Source organism: Haemorhous mexicanus, chromosome Z (assembly GCF_027477595.1).
Source record: "Haemorhous mexicanus isolate bHaeMex1 chromosome Z, bHaeMex1.pri, whole genome shotgun sequence".
Taxonomy (NCBI): Eukaryota; Metazoa; Chordata; class Aves; order Passeriformes; family Fringillidae; genus Haemorhous; species Haemorhous mexicanus.
In genome coordinates, this window is record NC_082381.1 from 70,443,657 (window position 1) to 70,463,436 (window position 19,780).

Below are 19,780 nucleotides of genomic sequence, written 5' to 3' on the forward strand. Positions count from 1 at the left end.
GCTCCAGAAGCTTTGTTTTTGAGAACCATCCTGGGTGGAAATTAGACCACTGAATTCTGCCCTGGGTTGTCATAATCTCCAGACATTTTCTAAAGGATCACTGTAAAAGTATCTTGTCTGTCTTTTTAATAATAAGCTTTTTTCTCTAATGTATCTTTTTAATGTTAAGTGTTTTAAGTTCATGCTGAATTGAAAATTGGTTTTTTGAGTGACAGAGCTTATATTAGATTGTTTCATTCTGTTTTTTTTTTTTTGGTTTTGCTTTTTGTGTATTTTTTGGTGAAGTTCTTTTATGTGCTTATTTTGTTTATTTGCCATTAACATAAAACAATTTTTGTAAAATTACTACTTAAAAGCAAATCCTGATATCTGTTTTATTATTTTAAACATATGTAGGGGGAATAAATGAGCATAAAGAATATCTTTCATGTGGGTTAACCAAAGGAATGTGAGAAACTCCTTGTTCTCATTTAAAAATTAGGAATATTTGAGGCATACCAGTAATTCCCATTACAAAAATCACTAATAGTTTTGTGAGCTAAGTGAACTTGAGCACTTCCAACAGCTTGTTTCCTTACCACTTCTCATCGTCAGACATTCTCATATGGTTTGCTGTAGTATTTGTGGCATTTTTGTTGGTGTAAACAATCTTATCTGCCCTTGTCCCTCCAGTAAAGGTAATGTTCCAGCCTAGAACTGGTTCTGCCAAGCTGTGTGCCTTTACCTCAGCTGCAGTTAGTGGGCTCTTCCAGCTGTTTGCTGAGCTGCAGGCAACCAGAGCACAACACAAACCTTTTCCTCCTTTGCCTCACTTATATCTCCTTTTCTTACAGTGGTGGAGGCACATTTGTTTAAAGATATCTTCAGAAATTATGCTGCTGCACTGACTTAGGTACACAGCATTATTTCCATTAAAGAAAAGAAAAGTTGTGCTTATTTCTTTTGAAGAGCTGAATATCTTGCATATGTTTTTTAGGTGATTTTGAAAGTTGTTTTCCAATTGCGTGTGTTTGAGAGGACTGTCTCTGTTATTTAGAACTTTTCAAGCTGGCTAGACTACTTATATGACTGTGTTTTTGAATTTATGTAAATTGTTTGCAATATATTGTTTAAAATGACCCAATTTTGAAAATGACTCTGCTTGTGCTAACTAATTTTGAGAGAGTTTGCTACAAACTGGACAATCTATTGTGCATTTTAATGGCATTTTAAAATTTTGATCTGAGCAGAAAGGGGAATATTGGAAATAAAAGTGCTGATGTGCTGATTCTGTAAGTACATTAGCAGGTAGGTAAACCAAATGTATGTTTTCCTGACTGAACTAGGGCTATACAAATGCATAACGGGTAGATGAGTTTATAGTATGAAGAACTAAAACTCTGTATTTAACAAATGGCCTTCTCTGGCCCCAGCTCTTTGACCCCTTAGGTGAACTCTTTCCAGTCTCTTAGAAGATAATTTCTGTAGCCTACTGCCAAATATTTTGGAAGATTGCATTATGGTCAAAGCATTATCAGTTTACTTCTTAACAACACAGTCATACTATCAAAAAACAGTCTTTCAGAAATGGTTTGGTTTCTTTGGTGAAGCACAAGCTAGTTGTTTATCTTGTGTGTAGTATGTGATTTCCCTTTTTTTTTTCACTCTTCCATTTAAAAAAAAGCAGGCCTTGATCATATTACTTTCCAGTGTGTATGAATATGTGTGAAGTAAGTGTGACAAGATAAGGCAAAATATTTTTCATGCTGCCATTAACTCTCCTTTTGTAGGTGGTTAACAAAAAATTATCCTGAGAACCTAACATTAATGTAAAATATTGTTCACAGAAGTGGATTTATGAAGGAAAACTGGGTAGCTAGGTAAGAAAATAGGTAGAATTGTAAAACAAATTGAAATAGCAATGTCTTATATAAAAGTTAGATTTAAATAAACCTTTGAACTGTAGAAAAGTTCTGAACAGCAGTGTCTTTCTTACAGACATTATTTCCTAAAGTAATTGGAGTTAACTTACTGTATTTTGCTTAGATTCAGATTCAGATCAGTCACTACTTAATGCTGAGGCTGGAGCTGCTTTCTGTGTAAATCCTTCTCTCACGTTACTGAACTCCAGCATTACTGAACTCCAGGAACTTTCAGAAAAAGTTTGCTAACTGTGGTGGAGTTGTTTCTTGCTTGACTATGAACAGAAAAAAATCTTGAAGGCTGAGAGCCTCTGCTGTCTAAATTTTTGAGGACTTTTAAAGGAAGAGGAGCTGTGAAGAGTGCTGAGGTCGGGAGAGTTGGGACAAATCCCTCACCATCAGTACAGCAAGGGCAGTTTCACTATTTTCATCATCTGCCTTTCTACTACAACTAGAAGAAATCTATTGGAAATAGTCGGATTCCAGATAAAAGCCTTGCATTTGGCCTCCATGCCTAGCAGGCATAAGTGTTGCATTTAAACGCTGACAGCACATTTGTCTGACTTCTGATGCAAAAACTAAAGTGAAGGAGTCAAGTGGATAAATGCCAAGAATTGTCTATTTGTGAGTTTGCAGTTGTTGATTGACAAATGTAAAAGGGTGTTATAATCAACACCCCAAGCCTGTTGTAGTGGGTTGACCCTGTCTGGGTGCCAGATGCCCACCAAAGTCTCTCTGTCACTCCCCTTCACATCTGGACAGGGGAGAAAAAATACAACAAAAGGTTCATGGGTTAAGATAAGGATTGGGAAAAATCACTCACCAAATACCCTCACAGGCAGAACAGACTTAAAGGTAATAATTGAATTTATTACTAACTAAGTCTGAGCATGACAATGAGAAGTAAAATGAGACCTGAAAACACCTGCCCCCCACCCCTCCCTCCTTCCCAGCTCTGCCTCCTCCCGCCATGAGTGATGCAGGGAGATGGGGAATGGGGGTTGTGGTCAGTTCATCACATATCCTGCCGCTGCTCAGGGAGAGGAGTCCATCCCCTGCTCCAGCATGGAGTCTCCCCCATGGGAGAACTCCTCCAGAACTTCTCCATGAACTTCTCCAGTGTGAGTCCATCCCATGAGCAACAGTTCTCCATGAACTGCTGCACTGTCATTAACTCTTCCGTGGGGTGCAGTCCTTCAGCCTGCACCTGCTCCAGTGTGGCCTTCTCTCTCCATGGGTTCACAGTCTCCTCTCAGGAATCCACCTGCTTTGGCCTGGGTCTCCTCCAGGGCCTGCAGGTGGATCTCTGCATCCCCAAGGCCGTCCATGGGCTGCAGGGGCACAGCTGCCTCCCCATGTCTGCACCAGGGGCTGCAGGGGAACCTCAGCTCTGGCCCCTGGAGCACCTCCTGCCCTTCCCTCTGCACTGACTTGGGTGTCTGGGGGGCTGTTCCTCTCACATGTTCTCACTCTGCTCTTCTCTGGTGGCAATTGCATCTGCACAAACATTGGATGGTTTTTTTTTTTTTTCTTCTTACATCTGTTATCACAGAGGCATTACCACCATTTCTAATTTCTAATTGGCCCAGCCTTGGCCAGTGGCACATTCATCTTTGAAGCCACCAGAGACTGGCTCTGCTGGACACTGAGGAAACTTCTCAGGCTCTCACAGAAGCCGCCTTGTAGGTCCCCCACCACCGAAGCTTGGCTATGCAAACCAAATATACTGATACTATGTGGCGATTGATTTACTGCCAGAATCTGCACTGAATTTTCTGGATTTTTAAGAGGATGTCTTGAAGCAGATTTCTTGTTTAACTTTAGTCTTGGTCAGCACGTTGAGCTGGCCAGTCTGAGTTCCAGTAGTGCGAGGGTGGGAAAACTGGGTGGCAGTGAAATCAGGAAGCTACTTTTCCTACCAAAGAACCAGTTAAATATAATATGATATTTGTATTCAGTTAATATATTTGTTCAAAAATTGAGCCATGCTCTGTGCAAGATTTCTGTGGGCTTTGGCAGAATTCTGTTATAACCACTGTATGAAGTACTTTCAGTTTGCCATGCCTTTTCTCTTGACATACTGTTCTCATATGTCTGAAACTGAAAGAATACTGGATTAAAAGGACAATTTTTTGTAATTGGTCTAACAATTTAATACAATAGTTATTTAGAAAGTAAACATTTTTAATGGTCCCTTCCCAGCACCAGTTATGGCTGAATTGCTTGGCTGTCACAGTTAAGCACTCTGAAGTACCTGGTGCTCAGGACAGGGTTGGATTTATGTGTGTTTGATATCATCCACAGTTGGCTTATGGAGCAAGGTGACAATAATATTTAAAATTTGCCTCTAACCATAAAATGCTTTCTCTCATGTGATTGCTAGTGTCAAACGCAAGAGTGCTCCTTTTGTTTCCATTAGTAAAAAAAGAGGATGCCCCCTACTTCTTGTTTTGTCAGCACCTTTATCAGCATAGAGTGCTGAAGCAAATATTGTAATATGAATACAGGATGCATGAAAATGACAAGCGTGAAGGCAGTGATATTGAATTGGGAAATGCTGATGCTGGAGGATGATATTTCTAGAAAATGTGAACTTAAAAGAGCTTTGCAGAGGGAATATTTTCCAAACCTGGAATTGGTGGTGGTTTCAGATATTCAGAGGCACGGGACAGAAGTGCAACCAGGAAAACAAGTGGGCAGCAAAATGAGAATGGAGATGAAATAGATCAGTTGAACTCTAATGGAGGCAGGCTTGTCTGTGTTGCATCTTGCAATGAAGGGTGAGTGTATTGGCTAAAAATTCCTGTGAAATGGCAGTGAACAGGCTGTACTTGTGGAAGTGGAAATAAGGGTGAAATTGTTTTTCTGGACTGTTAAGGTGATGATAAATGAGAAGATGATAGTGGGGAGATCTGAGGAGAGCGATGCATTACCATCATGAGGGAAGAACTGGCTCTCTCAATCTGCAGCTGGCTTAGCTGGAGGAGATGCAGAAGGGCTGCCAGAGGAAGGGAGCTGATTATCAAGGTGTCCTGCAGCCTGAAATAATAAATAAATGCTACTAATAAAGGTGAATACAGTGTGAAGATTGTATTGAGAGAATTAATATGGTAAAGTGTGAAGATTGTATTGAGAGAATTAAAATGGTAAAGTGAGACACTGAGTGGGTACAAGAAAAACACCATCAAATGTGCTGGGATTTTTAAAAGGTATTTTCTAGAGGAAATGAGGCAATAGAAGGGCTGATGAATGCTTGATTGTGGAGCAAAAATCAGTATTCATATAAGAATACTTCTCTAAACAGTTTTACATAAGTAGGAGGTTACTACATGCAAAGTGGATGTGCTGGATAATTTTTGTGGGTTTATGGTGCTGCCATTGGTACTATGACATTCCATGATTCTGGAAACAGTTGATTCATCAGAGTGGGATTTGCATACTAATTATATCATGGCTAATTATTGTATTTAAAAGGAGTATGCTGACATATTGGTACCTTTTCTCCTTCCCACATACCTTAGAAATACTTATTATTTAGATTTTTTTTTTTAAATAATAAATGTTGTGAAGTTGAACTTCCTCATATATCAGTGAGTTGGACTTTAAGAGGAGATGGTGATAAGAAATAATTTAAGCATCTGTTGTTTATTCATATTTACCTCTTAACTGTAATGGTTAACCACAGCACAGTTTCTTGAGATAACACTTTATGGCACGGAAGCACCTGGTGTGTATGTACAGATTGCAAAATCATATTGTCGTGCATAACAGCTCTGCTATAAATTAGACCCAAGGAGAGTGGGATGTGGCCAGCTAATGCTTCCTGATCTGTATTTCACATATGGTCCTCCGTTAGTCTTTTCTCTTTTTTTACCACTCTGCTTCCTGAAAACCTTTCCCAAAAAACTTTATTAATCTTTCTTCATTGATAAAAATTCATATTTCTGTTTTGGCTTGTTTTCCGCAGGCAGCATCATAAAAATCAAGTGAAAATGGCCTTTAGCAATCTGACATCAAAGGCTATACTACTGTATGATGAATGGATTAAAGATGCCGGTGAGTCATTTAAATCTAAAACTTAGTAACTCCCAATAATTTTGAATAGCAATGTGTAGCTATGCTAGGTGTGCTGTTTATCAACTTAGAAGTAGCTTTGTCATCCTGTGAATATTTGTAAGACTTGCCAGGTTATCTATTAACATGACAGCCTAGTTTCTGCATTTTAAAATAGGAAGTAAACCAAACTCAGGTAGTTTATGGAATTAAAGTCAGAGTAAATTAAGTGCAGACAGTGATTTTCCTGTCAGTGTCTCTGGTTGCCTGAATATATAGTTTGAGTTTTTCCTATGGTGCTGAATGTATAGTTTCAACTCTCTTTCATTACCAAACAATTGCATTTTATCAGTTAATTAATGCACATTGCATTACTGCATTTTGCTTTTGCAAAATGGAAAAAAAACCCAAGCCCTGATAAGTTTCAGTATTTTGAAATCCTCAGAGTAATTAACTCTGTCACAGTGGTAATTTGAAAAGGGATGTTTGTCCCTTGTTGCAGTTAGTAAGGGATATTAATCACATTTTGATTTTATGTTGCCACTCTCTTATTCTGTTTGCTTACCAAAAGCTGATAGAGAAGACCTCAGTTTTGGGATTAAGAACCATCAGTCTCAGTGTTTCTCACTGTGTAGACAGATAGTGACAGGAAATTTCTAATTCCTGGAAAAAAATTGAGAAGTGGTTAAGATTTGATTTATAAGATTACTGATTTATCTTTTCTAGCACAGCTGATCACCTCTTTTCTTGTTCTGTAAAAGCATAGCCTGCAAGTGAGCAGGGAGTTTAATTAGTATGACTCATGGGATGAAGTGGATTGGGATGGAGCAAGCATTTCTGCTGCAATGTCCATGACTCCAGAACCTGAGTTGTCTCCAACAGTGCTTGTATTTGGCATTTTGTGTCATAGTGTTAGTGGTGGAACATGGTGTTCTCAGGGTCAGGCTGGGAAGAACAGCGGGAAAGGTTTGGTAGGAGCAGGGCAAGGGTGGATACAACAAAAACAGTCAGTTGTGAAGAGATGGTGGTTTTCCTGCAGCACACACAAGCAGATTCCTCATGCTGTGGGTCACAGTCCTCCTTGGTCTGTGGGCAGCAGCACTGGCACATCACAAGCTGTGAGCAGCATTGTAATATGCTCTCCTCCTCAATCTGTTTTTACACTTCCAGTGGCTGTTAACCACATCAGAAGGTCTCATGGGTGAAAGGTTGCTTGAATGCTGTGGGTTGAAAATTCGCTGACTTGAATTCATTTGGCCATGAATTAAACACTTGACAAAAATAACACTAGTATAATTTTACCCTTAAAATGCTGCAGCAAACTGTGAGAGCAACACAGAAAACAATCAGTAGTTAAGTTTGGGATCATTCTGAACCAAATCTTCCAAAAGTCAGTGAAAAAAAAAAATTTAAAGAAAATAAAAATTACATGAGGTTTGTGTCAGTTCACCTGCTTATGAAGAAATATGGCAGTCTTTGGTGATCTGGGACTCTGTGATGAACCACAGAAGGGTGCAGTGAAATCATGGTGATGCTCAGGTGAAATACCTGCCAGCCTCACCTGCAGGAAGAGGGAGTGGGGTGTGCTCCAGGAGGAGGTGCCTCTGCAATACAGCTCTCTGGCATAACTATGGAATAACTTGCAACATTTGCTTGTATTATAACTTTCTTGTCATATGAAAGTGTGTGCTGGTTATGCTGTAATGACAGAACTCTATGTCACTTGTGATTCTGTGTCTCCTTTTCATTATATGTGAAGAAAGAAGCACTGAGTCCTACATGGGTTAAATCATGTTATCCTGTCAGTATGGATTTGAGGTGAATGGACTCCAAAATGTGATCAGTGACAGAAAAACCTTGACCATCAGGAATTAAATACTTTTCTGTAGCTGTTTTAGTAGTACTGTAGACATCTGATTTCTTTCTTTTTTTTTTTTTTTTCTCCCTCTACCCCCTCTAGATCCAAGACTGGAAGGCTGGCCACTCATGTCTTCACCTTTTCCAACAACTTTTATCATTGGAACCTATGTTTATTTTGTTACTTCCTTGGGACCCAAACTCATGGAAAATAAAAAACCTTTTGAACTCAGGCAGATCATGACGTTATATAATTTTAGTGTGGTAGCCCTCTCTTTATATATGACTTATGAAGTAAGTACTATGTTTGTAATGTATTTATATATTTCATGTCTTTAACAAATAACTTTTAATAAATTTATTAATATAATTCCTACACTGCAATTCTCAAAAAAATGTTATTGTCATGGCAGTAATTATCATCCTCCAAGTTGTATGCTATACTTGGAATTCTTGGAAAAAGAGAATAAGTCATACCCAGAAAGAGAGAACATGAAACATTTTCTGTTATTATATATAATTTAAAAAGTTTAAAGTTTTCATCATTTAAGTTCTTTGTACTGCAGCAGGAAAAGCAGACAATATGCTTTTCTTAGTATTCTGTAAATGTTTCTGTCCTACTAGGTGATAATGTGACAGCCTGCCCTTAAGAGGAAGGAACAACAACTGATTTTTCAAACACTGTATAGAGTATGTCTCCTATGAAATAATCTTCAGTTAGATCTGCCTTTTAAATGACAGAAATCAATGACACAGGTTAACAAAATCTAATTCAAGGCATTTTTGTCCTTTAAATGAACAAACAAAACCCCTATGAACAAAAAACCTCCAACCTCTGCCCCCTGCTTTCCCCCCTAAGCCCAAATTATTAGTATCTTTAACACTGATTTTCCCCACAACCGCAAAATAGTGAATTCTCTTTTTGTTTTCAAAAGCAATGTTGAGATTTTGCTGCTGTTGGGCTTTATTTGTTTGTTGGGAGTTTGTGGGCTTTGGTGGGGTTTTTTGAAGTGTAGCTATTCGTTGATGCTATTGTGTGAATGACAGCCTTACACATTTGCTTGGTGAAGCATCACTGTGCTAGTACTGATGCTGTGTGTGACTCCCAGGCTATGTGGTTATTTCAGGCTTGGCAAACTAGTAATAAAAAGCTGTCAGATTATTGTGCCAAATTGGCAGGATATGTTCCTGTTAGCTTAATTTTCATGAATCTTATCATGAGTTACAGTGAACTACCTGACATTTCTTCTAAGCTCTCTAAAGGCACTGCAGCAGCAGCTATTTTGTGTCATGACTTTGTGGAAAGTGGTGGGAAAGATGAACACTTTTGCAATTTAGACAATTAAAATTAAAAAATTGCTGAATTTTCTTTTGGAATTTAGTTCCAAGGTTGGTTTTGGTTAAAAACCTCAGAAATGAATTAAAAAAACCACAAAGAAACAATAAAAGAAAAAAAATTAAACTTCTATTAATGTCTGACACTGGCACAGAATTCAATAAGTCTGCTGTCAAGGCTTCCATGTTACAATTTCATGAAAGGGTGCACGGACAGAGTGTAACCAATGGAATTTCTGCTCTTGGCCGGTGGTCAGCAAGATAGCTAATTCTTCCCCTTTTGGAAACTAAGTCATTTGGTGGGTGTTTTAGTCCTGGCATTCTAAAGAAACCTTTTGGTTTTTTTAAGCAATCAGTTCTTCCTCAATCAGGAAGTTAAAAGGACTAAAGCCTGCTTCAGTTAGGAGAGGTGAAGCTCTTACCATGAATGAGTGGATGGTGATAATGAGAAGCATCATGAAGATATAAAATACAATACAGATGTCCTAGTGGCTGGCAGTAGAATAAGCCAACTATAATACTAATATTGTTCCTCTTGTCCAAACTTCAACATATTCCAAGAGAAAAGATTATATTTAGTACATACAGTCCTTTGGTCATGTGCTCTCTGTTGTAGCTTCTCATCACTCATATGAGTGGAAAACTAATTGAACCATGAAGTTTAACTAAGCAGAATTTTAGGGACTATGATATTAAATATACATCATGCATATTGATTTGTTCCTTGTTTTTAATGATAATTAGCAATGGCTTTCTGTTGTGTTGGTTTTGTTAGAGTATTAAGATGCTGTGTTGCATTCTTTTTTATATTAAGATAGTTAGCTGTGATAGCAATTTTAAAAATAATTATATTTGGTTTTGTGGTCTTACTTACACAGTAAGTTGTTTTTTTAACACTGGTTTTGAGATGCATCTCTTTCTTCTCTTCAGTTACTAAAGCTGAAATAATGGGTGTAGGAAGAAAATTCTTGTCTATGGGTGTGGTCCTGGAATTAGAAATTCATTAATCTGCAACAGCAAAGGATTTTTGTGGTAGCTATCCCACACACAGGTAGATGATTGACAAAGTTGCTGATTTAAGGTGTTTTTAATATTGTTTTTCCCCTCCTGCTTAGTGATTGCAAAAGTAATCCAAAATTAATGAATTTTTCAAATATGTAAAGTTAATCTTTGCCCTTTTTTTCCTCCAGTTTCTTATGTCAGGCTGGGCCACAGGATACTCATTCCGGTGCGATATTGTTGACTACTCAAGGTCACCGACAGCTCTAAGAGTAAGTTGCCAAAGACAGAGGTGAATTGTTATCATAGAACAATAGAATGGTTTGGGGTGGAAGTGACCTTGGAGATCATGTAGTTCCAATGTCCCTGATATGAGCAAGGACAACTTCCACAAGACCAAGTTGTTCAAAGTAGTGTGTTATACATTTACTTTATTTTTAGAAATGCTTTTTGAACAGCCTGCTTTTTGAATGTACTGTTGTAGAGTGGAATGCACTAAATGGAAATACCCTCTTGCATAATGTAGAGCACATGAGTTAACTGGTTGGTTGGTTGGTTGGGAGAAAGAAAGAGTCAAGGAATTCACTGGCTTGTTTTTGTTGGTTTTAAAATTCCTTTAAGTTGAAAAATTGTTTTATGTTTTTAAAGAAAAAACAATCAAACTGTACATTTAAATATTTCTGTCAGCCTTGGAACATCGCTTGGCCCAATACTTTCCTTTAAATAGATACTCATTTGTCCTGCTATGAGTTTTATGGTTTGACAATTTGATTTTTATTCTTGCAGATGGTGCGCACTTGTTGGCTTTACTTCTTTTCCAAGTTCATTGAATTATTAGACACTGTAAGTATTTGTAGCCTAATAAAAGAAGTAGTTCTGTTTCCTTTTCACACCGAAAGAACTGATGCTGTTCAGGGTTGAGGATATAAGTTGCTTTTTATTTAATCCTCCAATCTTCAATTATTAGAATGCCATCACAATGTTTACCCCTATTATCTCTTTGTATCTCACTGTCTTTTTAACACTGTTCTTCCTTCATTATCAGGAAAAATGTTAATGAGGGAACAATGCATATTTAAATATTTAGGAAGTCTGGATAACTAGTCTAACAGCTGAGTACACTAATCTGTTATGCTATGGCAATGCTTGTCTCAACACTGCAGATAAAAAAAACCAGTTGATCATGCTGAATTTTTTTTTCACATCATCTTCAGATTTTATCTTTCCCATTCATATTATCAGCAGCTCTGAATGCAGGACAAAATTGCCATACCTACTTGCTCTAAGTCTTGAGTGTTGTGATTATAGAGATGTTTGATGTCAGGCTGGCACTCTAAGCAAAGTCTGAGCAGCAGTGCATTGAAGCAGAATGCAGACCTCGCTCACCACCACCAGCCATTTTCCCAAGACTGGCACCAGATGGGACTGACTGAGGTATTTTCAAACCAGCTTCTGAGTGTTGGAATTAGCTGCAGTTTTTTCCCTATTGTTTGGGACACAATAGTGATGGTTCATGAGCTGACTCATGAGCAGTGAGGATGTTCTACATCCTCTGAGCAAAGCTGGCCGTCTGACTTTTCATCTGCAAATGTTCATGATTCAACACTGGGAGATCTTACTGACTAAACCAAATGGAATGGTATGGAAGTGTCAGGAATTCAAAACTAAAACTGGAAAATCCTGACAAGTATATTCCTCTCTTTGCCTTTATTCCCCACAGGTTATAGTGCTCCTTTTTAAGTAGTTCCAAGCCTGATTTCTAAAAAACTTTGTTTTGTTTGAATACAGACAACTAGGTACTTTTTTCTCATCAGCTTTTTTGTTTTATTGCAAAGGTAAATTTTTAGCTGTATTTAAATCAGCTGATTCCAAATGTTTTCTCTGGCACACCAGACTTCTTTTCTTCTATGTTTGCTTGCCATCTGATACTACCCTTTCCATGACCTGACTTCTTACATTTTTTTTGCTGTCTTCCCTTAACATTTGCCTTGATGTCTGTCCTTTAAAATGGGGCCTGTCAATATAATTTAAGAATACCTACATATGTTGTGTACAATTTTAATGTTTTCCAATGATAGCTAAGTCAGAGGTCAAAATAAAGTGCTATTTCTCTAACATAGTTTTTTCTACTGTTAGTCCTTCAGGTAATTTTCTCAAAAGGCCTTTTCATTAATATTTAGGAGATTTAAAATCTGATGCTTGTAGAGACTTCTCAGTCCAAGCAAGTCCATCTTACACAGTTTTTTGCACATGTAGGTGATGGCTCAGCCTTTGACATTTGGTTTCAAAGCTTGCCTTGGCTTTTGAGATTTCACAGGTGGATTTTACTTATTGGTTTTAAGTTCTTTTGAAAACTAGTTTGCACAGCCAGACAGTTGCTCAGTTTTCCTTCTTCTCCCAACACTGTACTGTGAAGAACTTTTAAATGTATGTGTCAGCGACCAGCACTGATGTGTACATCTTTCTTTAAATATGTTGGACTTGATTGTCTTCTGTAACATTCTGTTCATTAAAAATCTGTTTCAGATATTTTTTGTGCTGCGTAAGAAAAACAACCAAGTTACATTCCTGCATGTCTTTCATCATTCCATCATGCCATGGACCTGGTGGTTTGGAGTCAAATTTGCTGCAGGTATGGAGAGAGAGTGGACTTCATGTTGAACATATCTTCTAGTAGTTATCTATGGTAGACAAAAAAAAAAAAAAAAAGAGAATTAAACACCTTGGAAACATCAGTGTTTTTAAATTTAGACTTCTGCAGCATTTTTTGGAACAACTGAGATCACCATAATTATTTAAATGGGTGGGGAATACTAATTTTTCCTATTTGACAGCATTTTGTTCAGTGTTGATTTCTTATGGGGAGAAGAGGCACAGAGAAGAGAGCTGGGTACAAGCAAAAAACGTAATTAGATGAGAAAGAGAAGTTATTGAAAAATCTTAAGTGCTAGGGGAGATACATGAAGCAAATAACTGTTGAAACTGCTTCAATGTTGGAACCCCTTCAACCCCTACGATGTTAGAACGGAGCTGGAGGGGAGGACTGTTTCATTTTTTTTCCTGTTTCAGAAACTATTCGGTCTTTGTTGCAGTTTCTTTTACTGGCTTTAGGTAGCACGTGTGGGATTTACATACACCTCATACTTCAGCTTTCACTAAACTACAGAAATATTTTCTGGACCTTTGTTATTAAAGAAACATATTTGAATTGTTTTGAATTTAAATTCTTTGACCACTATAAGCTGACCTTCACTTTTCCCTTTCCTGCTTGGTGTGTCCTTGCATGCATTTTCCTATGCCACATTAGCAGTGTGCACCGCTAATAAATACAACTTGCCATTTCTGAATAGTCTGAAATGCACAGGCATTTATTAATCCATTTCTGGGGCAGCTTAGGCTTTTTCAGGAGCTTCTACTGAGAAATAGTGGGGTTTCCTACATGTTTACCTAGAAATATGTTTTGTCGTTTTTTTCTTTTTTTGTCCCAGGAAATGGGTGATGAATTGATGAAGCAGTTGTTCCATTGCTTTTCAGTCTGATCTGTTAGTGTCAGTTCAATGTCTGTTTTTTCTGGAGTGGTCCAGAAAGCACTCCAGAATATTTGTACATCTTTTGAACCTTTCCAGTGTGCAGCTTTTCCTTGTGTATAAATTGGTATACTTCTGTTAGATTTGTTGAGTTTCTGTTATTAGAAAGTGCTGGATTGATTACGTATTTCTCAAATCTTGCTGAGTGACTAGTATTAAGTTAATAATAAAACTGTGAGTGGTTGTCTCAGCATACACCCCAGTGTGTTTATAGGTCTGCAGAAGGAAACCTGCAGCAATTAACAGTCTGTCCTCTTCAACCTTGAAAATTTTCCACTTACAGGTGATTAACTTTCTCCTTTTTATCTGGATGTTGGATCATTGTACCAGCTACAGGCTTCTGATTTTGGATCAGATTCAAATTTCCCATGTGATAATTTGAGAAATACTTTCAGCAAAGTGTGTAAGAATTGTTTTGTCCTCTGCTAGTAATAGTCCCTCACATTTATGCAGAGTTGTGTGTATTCCAAAAACTCTATGCTGTCTTTACATTTATCTTTCCAAATACTCTTGTTTAATAATTTTAATTTTTTTCCAAGAATTTCAGTCCTGCTGATGATTACCTTGTATTCAGTTTCATCAGTGCTTGTCCTTCTAAACAGCAGCATCTGTAAAGTTTTCAACCTGTTTGTAAAAAAACCAACAGTTATGAATGGAGTTGCTGTTTTTTCTCTGATCTGATATAAACAGGGAATTATAAAATGATGCTTAGTGTTATTTTTTGGAGCGTATTTTTGTACTGTTGTGTAGGTTCTTTTTTTCTCTGCTTTAGCTATTTATTTTTTCTTCTGCATATTCACTGCACAAGCCAAAAAAAGTATGTATATTTGAACTGTAAGAACATTCAAATTATTTTAAAAAATAAAATAGCTAAGTTTCAAAGAAAGTTTGCAATCACAGCTGGAGGAGTTATGCCTTCTCAAGCTGGAAGATTAGTGTGAGCTACTAAAAACAAAAAATATGTTTTATTTTTAATGGGAATGATTCTAAATGGGAAAATGACACTCTTTTTCTCACTAAATGTCTCCTTTTATGTCATCTTGTTTTCTTTTTGATGATCATTGTTTTCATGTCCATGTTTCTTTTAAAAATACTTTGCTGTCTGCTGCTTCTTGGATCATTTTTACATCTAATTTGTTCCATTCATTAAAATAAAGCTACTTTGAACAAGATCATGTAGCTCATGGTTAATCCAATGAAAAAAAGAAGTATTTCCTTACTTGTTCTTTGAAATGCTCATGTGTTAACGGTTTGTCATAAATTTATCCCAAAATGGGCCCTACTTAAGTTTCCCTTTCACTGTAAGGATGTTTTCAGATTGACAATGGATCTGAGACACTTGTTCATGATTATGAAAACTTACTGTCTGAAACTGTATTTCATTCCCTGTGAATTTACAAATATGTATTGAGAAGAGACTTATTACTTATCCTCTACAACTTTTTGAAGTTCATGTCTAGAAAGGAGGCAAAAACCAGGAGGAATACTTTTTACCAACTTTTCTGTGTCTCTACCAAATACAGTTTTTAATAACAAATAATAAGAAAATGAACCCAAAGAACAAAAAATTCCGCTCAAATATTTTTACATGTAATTAGACCAGCTGGGTTTTACTGCTGTTTTGGGAATGCTCAGATAAACCTTTTCTGAGACAAAATATTGATGTGATCCATCAGAACTGGTAGGAACCCAATTCAGGTAAAATACCTTGAGGGTTAGTCAAAGTTTAGGTTTTGTGGTACATGTTTCTCATACCCTGGCTCAAGACAATCCGCTAGGACCTCAGTGGGTTTTTAAATACCTCCTGTAATACTACTACTATGTTTTGTTTTTCTACAGGTGGTTTAGGAACATTTCATGCTTTGCTGAACTGTATTGTGCATGTTGTCATGTACACTTACTATGGAATCTGTTCTTTGGGACCAGCCTATCATAAATATTTGTGGTGGAAAAAGTACATGACAACTATACAACTTGTGAGTAACTGTCTTTGACATAAGCACCTCTCAAAATCTGATTGCAGCTAACACAGATTAAAAGCAATAAATTTATCCTTTCAGTTATGCCCATGTATGGAGCTTACAGTTGGTATAAGATTTACTTATGTTTTAATTGAGGATAACAAGTAATATATCTGCTGACTTCAGCATTCACTGTAATCAAAGATTTAGACAAATAAGCTTTTCAGTTATGCAGTACTTGGTAAATATATTTACAAGACTCACTGCTTGTATAAAAATTATGAAAATATAAATTTACAACAAGAAAATACAATTAGTGTACAGAATACACATGTAACTAGTAACTACATGTAACATGTCACAAGGAAAGGGAAAAAGTATGTCTTTAGAACTTGATGTTCTTTCGTAGAAAATGTTTGTGTTTAGAAAATTTACTTCTCTTTAATGCTCTCTCAAGAGCATTAAAACCCACTCTTGCAGTGTGGGTATATTACGTGTTTTATCCCCTTTAGGTCACTTTCAAAAGGTTGCTTTTCTGAGTGCTTTTTCATGCCTACCTCATTTAATAGATGGATTTTCAATGTTCAGTTTCTGGCTAAACAATTGGCTTAGAATGACCAAAAATGCTGATGGAGGAGGTAAAGGAGCACCCTGTCTGCTTGCACCAGGACTGGTTTTGGTAGAATAATTCATGTAACCATGTGCAACTCTGAACAATGTAGCCTGAGTATTTATAACTTGGTCTTTTTGACCAAGAGGCACTACTAGTGAACTTTTAAATTGGAGCTCACATGGAGTGTATTTTTGTCACATACTAGTGTGCAGGGAAGGTGGGAATTGTTCCTTAATCCTGTAATAGTTACTTTCTTTTCATTTTTTTTTCCCCGGCTAATTTTTCTAAAGGAGCCTCCTATTTGTCATTGGACAAACATTGTCTGCCTCCTTCCTTTTTGTCTGAACTGGCCAGGGTAGAATCCTATTCTGTTACTATGAGTTTCTTAGTTTGTCCCAGAACTTCTCTTCTTTTTTAATGTAAACGTGTTTTTCAGTGGAAAATCATTTTGGGGAGATGGACTACAAAGGTGCATCTGTGTCATATTAGGAACTTGTATTGTTGTCCCTGTTGCTCCTTGCTTTCCACCCACTCCACCCCTACTATCTGTTTTTCAACAAACAAGCTATGCTGAAATTTTCTGAACTTCTGTAATAAGATTGCAATTTATTTTAAAAGTACTTATTTTCTTCACCTTTTTCCTCCAGGTCCAGTTTATTATGATTACAGTCCATATAGGACAAATCTACATCATGGATGATTGCCCGTACCAGTATCCAATTTTCATGTTTATTATCTGGCTTTATGGCTCCATGTTTTTAGTCTTGTTTCTCCACTTCTGGTACCATGCTTACACCAAGGGACAAAGACTGCCAAAAACGGCAAAAAATGGCATCAGCAAAGATCAGTGAAACAAATTCTTGTCTCTAAAACCAAAGAAGTGTATATGTCAATGGGGAAACTTGCACTACTTGACAATCAAGACGTTTAAGTGCGCACACTACATGGTGTATATTTTGTATGTTTTCTTCCAAAACAGAATTTGTATTTTTACTGTAAGTTATTTGGGATTCAGAACTTGGGAGTGGGGAAGAACTGCGTATCTCTGATTAAAAAAGAAAGAGATCTCTATCTAGAAAATGCACAAAAATAAAGATTATTGGAAAAACTAAAATGTGTATGACAAGTACTGAGTACTTTGAACACACTTTGAGGGGGATAAAAAATACTTCACTTTAAATGTTGTAAGTTGCTAAGACTGTCAGATGCATTTTATTATAAGAATGATTCTTCAGTAAATACTGTTTATAGAATCTAAGGTATATTAATATAGTTAATACATAAACATTGTTACATCTGTTTTTACTTTAAAGGAAGGATTGTATGTTAATCTGTCAAGACATAGCGTTTCATTTGAAGATCACAGATTTTTGAGTATACTCTCTTTTACTAGGAGAACTGAATTCATTTCATGTTCTACTCAGATGAACATTATCATAAATGTTGGAAAGCTACTAATATGGGGATTATCTGAATTGTCTTGTAGCATAGTGATCAAAACATCTTACTGATTTGTTCACTGTAGTAGCCAAATATTCTTGTTATTCAATGTGTCTATGGATAAACTTTAAATTGCTAGCTTGTGCTGTTTGTGAAGTGGGTCTAGGAGGATTATGGAATCTTTTAATTCAATAGCCAAAATCTTAGTTGTCAAATAAAATGTAAAAAAATTTTGATTTAATGATTTAAGCTGAAATGTTGCTTACCATGATTGTATTGTGCTCTATTTTCTTCCATTTCCATTATCTATTGAAATACATGTCTATAAAGAGTTTGTGTCATCTTGGTTTTTTTTTTTTATTATTATTATTGCAGTTTGTTTTTTCAGCTCAAGGTTAAAGTTACTCCAGTTACCTTGTCTGGAACCAGGCAAAAAAATATGTGACATTCTCAGAGCTTCTGAAAGTGGGGCAGGCAGTGGTGACTGGTCATGGCTCCATTCTGTGTAGAATTACCCAGTTTGTTGTTTTCCAAGGTTAGGAAGATTGTTAGGGTCACATTTGTGTAGAAATCAAAGGAACTTGCTATTTGTAAGTTGTGTTTGTACTGCATGAGTTTATTAAGGAATTGGTGCATGCAACAGACCTGGAAATGAGGAATTAAATGTGTTTGGATTAATGTTACCATTAAAGGTACTGTTTTCTACAACACTAGCAAAAAGAAACTTGCAATATTTGCTTTTTACTTGATCTGATCTGTGGGCTTTTCAGATACTCAAGACTTTGAGGCAGATTTTAATAGCCTCCCCGTTGCACAATTCCAAGAGCGTAAGCTTTGTTACTTGAACACTTTCATTTTACTGATATTTACGGTGCATTGTAAACGCTAAAGGAATGTAAACTTTAGGCTGGACATGAGTTGCAAATGTTTTCTTTTGAGATTACATCAAGTTTTTTAAAGAAAATAAAAAATAATTTATATTTTATCTAGTCACTATTTAATCCCTGTAGCTGTCAGCTGTCATGGCAGCTTGAAAGTGGATCTCAAAGTATTGGGATGACTTGAGATTTAAATTGCAACCCCTGAATTTTAGATGCTTGATCTTCGAATCATCAGTGTTCAGTTCCCAGCAGTTCATGTGGAGAGGTGCTCTATCACATGATCCTAATCAGCTGCAGTGCTGATCTGGGACCACACCTCTTATTGGTGGGAAATGCAGTCCATAACTGATTCAAAGTCTCAAGTCCAGACAGCTCTGGCCTGTATCTATGTCCTTCAGTGTTAGGGCGGATTTCCTTAAGGACAGAGACCTATTGCTGGTTTTTCAAATAGTAAGAAAGGATTTGCCAGTTTTATATATTTTCTTTTTTTTTTTTTTTTTTAAAGCATATTGAAAAATATTTATTACATAAGTAATGATGAAGGAAGTGGGACAATTTGGTTCTTTTAGGTCTTCTTGAGCCTATGCATTCAAATATGTTTGGGAAATGCAGACCTTATGAGGGGAAGGCTGTAATAGCTAGTCTGTAGTGAAAACTGGATAATAGTACCTTTTGCTTCTTGTGCAAGGAAGCAGGCATTACTCTGTAGCCTTGCAGATGATTCTGTGTGGTAGGGAAAGTCCTAGTTATGGTCTCTGATTTTGCAATCACACCTCCTTCCGTGCCCAGAAATATGGATGGTGAAATGTATACCGCTGGGTGTGAAGGGGCAGGTACTTGTTTGTTGGTTTGGGAGCTAGATCTGCAACTGATTTTTCAAACTCACTTGGGCTTAAATAGGAGCTGAGACTATGCACAGTGAAAACTAAGGAGTGCTGCATGTGAACAGGTGCTGAACAGAAAGGAGCCAGGGAAACTTCCAATTCCAGCAGCTGTACACTAGCCAAAGGCTTCTAGAGTCAGTTGTTTGAGATTAAGAACTAATAAGCAGGGGCAGAAACTGGAGATGCTAATCATTCTGTGGGCTGTCAGCAAGTGCCGTGTCAGATTCCCACTGCATAATATCTTGCACAGTGGTTTAGTCTTCTGGGAG

The 19,780-nt window shown here is 37.0% G+C and overlaps 1 protein-coding gene across 3 annotated transcripts in view; it reads left to right on the forward strand.

Annotated features, from left to right (window-relative positions):
- Window positions 1-18,077, forward strand: part of ELOVL7 (ELOVL fatty acid elongase 7) — a 31,742-nt gene extending 13,665 nt beyond the window's left edge. For all 3 annotated transcript variants that reach the window (XM_059874034.1, XM_059874036.1, XM_059874035.1), the window contains exons 2-8: window positions 5,869-5,957; window positions 7,915-8,105; window positions 10,337-10,417; window positions 10,932-10,988; window positions 12,672-12,777; window positions 15,572-15,708; window positions 16,954-18,077. In XM_059874034.1, the coding sequence (XP_059730017.1) occupies window positions 5,894-5,957; window positions 7,915-8,105; window positions 10,337-10,417; window positions 10,932-10,988; window positions 12,672-12,777; window positions 15,572-15,708; window positions 16,954-17,157 (840 nt within the window). In that variant the 5' untranslated portion in view covers window positions 5,869-5,893 and the 3' untranslated portion in view covers window positions 17,158-18,077. The remainder of the gene's footprint in view (window positions 1-5,868; window positions 5,958-7,914; window positions 8,106-10,336; window positions 10,418-10,931; window positions 10,989-12,671; window positions 12,778-15,571; window positions 15,709-16,953) is intronic.
- The last annotated feature ends 1,703 nt before the right edge of the window (window positions 18,078-19,780 follow it).